The sequence below is a fragment of the Monoraphidium neglectum genome (genome assembly GCF_000611645.1).
Source record: "Monoraphidium neglectum strain SAG 48.87 unplaced genomic scaffold scaffold04213, whole genome shotgun sequence".
NCBI lineage: Eukaryota > Viridiplantae > Chlorophyta > Chlorophyceae > Sphaeropleales > Selenastraceae > Monoraphidium > Monoraphidium neglectum.
Window position 1 is genome coordinate 1 of NW_014009416.1, and position 3746 is coordinate 3746.

At 69.5% G+C, this 3746-nt stretch overlaps 1 protein-coding gene across 1 annotated transcript; it reads right to left on the minus strand.

Moving 5' to 3' along the window:
* Nucleotides 1-538: 538 nt before the first annotated feature.
* MNEG_14034 (hypothetical protein) lies at nt 539-3549 on the minus strand (the record flags this gene model as incomplete). Its single annotated transcript, XM_014037494.1, has 8 exons — nt 539-604; nt 899-984; nt 1207-1450; nt 1827-1900; nt 2458-2584; nt 2922-3092; nt 3325-3423; nt 3520-3549. The coding sequence occupies 8 exons, from the start codon at nt 3547-3549 to the stop codon at nt 539-541; spliced, it is 897 nt and encodes a 298-aa protein (XP_013892948.1).
* Between the last annotated feature and the right edge of the window lie 197 nt (nt 3550-3746).

Sequence of the window (3746 nt, forward strand, 5' to 3'; positions counted from 1 at the left end):
GGCTCGCCCCGCGCCGCCGCCGCCGCCGCGGCCGCCGCCTGCGTCGCGCCGGCTGCGAGCGCGGCGGCGGCGGCCGCGGCGGCCTCGGCGTTGTGGGTGTGTTTCGAGACGTTACAGCCATCGACCACCACCTGCGGCGCCCAGGGTTTAGGGTACAGGGTTCAGGGTTTAGGGCCCAGGGCTCAGGCTTCCACTGGAGGCACACACAAGCAGGGAGGCACCGCCGTGGGGGCTGGTGCTACAGCAGTCGTTGGGGCTGCTTTCTGTGCGACGCGCTCGCTGCGCCTGCCAGTGCAGCGTAAATAAAGTCATGGAAGTTGCGCCTGCACAGCCAGGGCCGAGGCGGAAACCGGAATCCGCCACCCACCCAACCACGCGCAGCCACACCCAGTCGCCTGCGCACCCACCCAGCCACCCGCACGCTGCACTTAGCCTACTCACGCACCCCGCCAACCGCCGGCCCACGCGCCACAAACACAATACGATTGCCAACCGACCGAGCCCACCCAATCATCACAACCTGCACCCCACCCCATCTTTATACCTGGAAGGGCCCGTGCCTGGAGAGCCACACCATAAACTGCCCAAACGCCTTGTCGCGCATCTGCGGGGCCGAGGGGTTTTTGGGGGTGCAGGGTGAATTGGGCGGGGCGGGGCAGGGTGGAGCGGGGTCCGAGGGATTGCATGTGCGCCGTTGGCCAGGCGGCGAGGCGTGCGGCCGGCGCATCTGCGCCCTTACACACGCTCTCTCTCACACACACACACACACACACACACGCGCACACACACACACACACACTCTTACACACACTCTGACACTCTCTCTTACACTCTATTCTCTTTCACACACACACTCACACACACACGCGCGCAAATACACCCACATACACACACATACCTGCTGAGCTTGTGCAATGGACGTCACCATCCTCTGGAGGTCGTCCCACTCACGCGGCTGCAGCAGCACCAGCCGCAGCCGCTCGCCTGCGGGCGACGAAGCGGTGTGGCGCATCGGCGGCTGGCGGTGCGCCGCATGCATAAAACCGGGCGCCTCGCGGCGCCGGCCGGCTGAAAGGTTCGACGGCGGGGGGTCCCTCCCTGCCAGGCGCAAGATCACGGGGGGAGGCAACACACGCATGTGCAGAGGCGCCGGCGGGGCGTGCTGCGATCTGGCGATTCAAGCGCGCACGCGCGCAGCCGGCTCACCTAGCCCCGGGACCATGCCGGACGCATCAATCTTCACCCGCTGCGCGACCCACGTGGCCCCGCCGCCGCCGCTGCCGCCGCTGCCGCCACCGCCGCCGCCGCTGCCGGAACCCTCCGCCCCCGCCGCCAGCCGCGCGGCCGCGGCGAAGGGGCGGCAGAAGGGGTGCTGGGTGAACATGCGGGCGAGCAGCTGCAGGGTAGCTTCTCGCAGCTCCATGAGGTCGTTCTGCATCCACAGCATCACCTGGGGTGGGGTGGGGCGGGATGGGGCAGGGTAATGGCGAAATTGATGGGTGGATGAGGGTGGGGTTCATGGGTTGGTCACAGACAGCGGCAGCGCAAGCCTCCGGCCGTTCAAGACGCCGCGACGTCTTGGGGTGGGCAGGCTCGCACGAAGCCATGCGAGACGCGCGAAGCAAGCTGCAGCGGCGTGCAGCGCCAGCTGCGATGGCGGACAAAGCAAGCTGGGGCGGCAAACGGGGCGAGCTTCGGAGGTGAACAAGGGAACCGTGACGGCAAACAACGCGAGCCGTGGAGTCGAATGCTGCCGTGGCAGGCGGCTCCCGAGCACGCCGCCCCGCCGGGCCGAGCGAAGCGCGTGCCCGCCCCGCCCCCCCGACCTTGGCGGCTGCGTCGTAGCTGTCCGGCAGCTGTGCGCGCATGACCGCCTCCAGGATGAGCGCGTACTCGGGCTCTGAGGGGGTGAGTCATGCACGGGTGACGCGGGTGACGACGAGCTCGGGAGAGGGGGGGCGGCACAAATTGGAGGTGGGAGATGCGCGCTGCGGGTGGGGCCGCGGCAGGTATGGGACGCCCGCGGCGGCGCCATGAGGGGCGGCCGCGGGGGCCACGCGTGCGCCGCAGGGCCCATGGACGGGGGTTGAGCGCCCGAGATGAGAGCATGCAATGGGTGATACCTGGATTGGGCAGACTCCCCAAAGAACCAGCGGGGCGCCCAACCAAGACCCCCCGTCGCCACCTCTCTCGCGCGACGGGGCGGACGCCACAGTCACGCCGAGAACCACCCGCCGCCAGGCGACACCCCGCGCACCCCGTCGCCGCCCCGCCGCCTGCTGCTCCATTGGAGCCGGCCACGACACACCGCTATGCTTTCTACACGTACAAACGCGCCCGCGGTCGCGGGGGCCACCCACCCCCCATGTCCAGGTGGCGGCGCCCCCATTTTGCATGAGTCACCCGACCCACATGTCGCACGAGCCACCCACCCCCCATGTCGCACGAGTCACCCACCCCCCATGTCCAGGTGGCTGCGCCCCTCTCCCAGCTCAACCAGCTCGTCCGCGACAGCCAGCGCGTCCCCGCGCCGCGCCGCCAGCGCGAGCGCCACCAGCGCAGGCTGGTAGTTGCGGATCCTGACCTGATGACGTCACCAGGGGCCGGGAGGGTGAGGGGGAGGCGAATTTTACGTGCCGGCCACGGAGAGGGGGGCCATCTGGGGGTGGGTTTTGTGTGATACGACTGTGCGCGGAGAGAACAGTTTTGTGGAGATTGATGGTTCAGCAGGCGGCGAGATGATGGGGGAAGGTGGGCCAGGCGTATGGGATAGGGTTTGTGTGGAAGTGGGTGCTGGTGGGGGCAGTGAGGCATCCAGAGGGTCTGGTCGAGGTTTAGTGAGCAAGCAGCAGGCGAAGGGCAAGCGCAGGGCGGGCCACTGCGTGGCACGCGGGGCGCGGCGGCGGCCCGCGGGCGCACACCTGTATGTAGCGCCGCGGCTTCTTGCCGCCACCGCTGCCGCCCCCACCGCCGCTGCCCCCACCGCCGCTGCCGCCGCCGCCGGCAGCGACCTCCGCTGCAAAGGCGGCTGCCGCCGCCGCCTCTAGCTTGACCACGGCGCGCGCGTGGCTGAGCGCCAGATCAGCGTCGCCCTGCGGGGCGGGGTTGACCGTTTGACCGGTCCACGGCCGGCACAAGGGGGGGGGCAGCAGGGGTTTATTTTGAGGGAAGGGATATGGAATGGGCGCCGTGGGGAACAGGCAAAGCAGGGGAGGGAGGACAGGGCTCGAAACGAAGTTGAACCGAGCCCATGTCCCCCCCCCAAAAAAAAACTTGACGCGGCAGTGACCGTAGGGAAGGGCCGAGGCAGCAGCAGCAGGGCACGGGGCGGGCCGCCGCGCGCAGCCGGCCCAAGCTGAAGCAGCGCATGCGGCCGAGCGGGCCGCATGGGCCGCGCGCCGGCCCCGCCAGCCCTGGCGGGCCCTGCGGGGCCGCAGGCGGGGGGCCGAGCGCCGCGGCGTGTCGTGTGAGGCGCCGCGGCTGGCAATCTCTGTGGTAAGCCGCGGGTCGGCCCCACACCTGGATGGCTGCCAGGCGAGCGAGGTGCATATAGTGGGTGTCCAGTGGCTGCAGCCCCTTGGCCTGCGAATTGGAGGTTTACAGGTTTTGAGCAGTTCAACACGTCTGACAGGAAGTGCGCCTATCAGTGTGGGACCAGGTGGGTGCCTGGCCCCACAATCCTGCGGCAGTGCCAGTGTGTGAATGGCCCCCGCCCCCGCCCCTGCCGCGCCCCGTCCGCGGCGGGG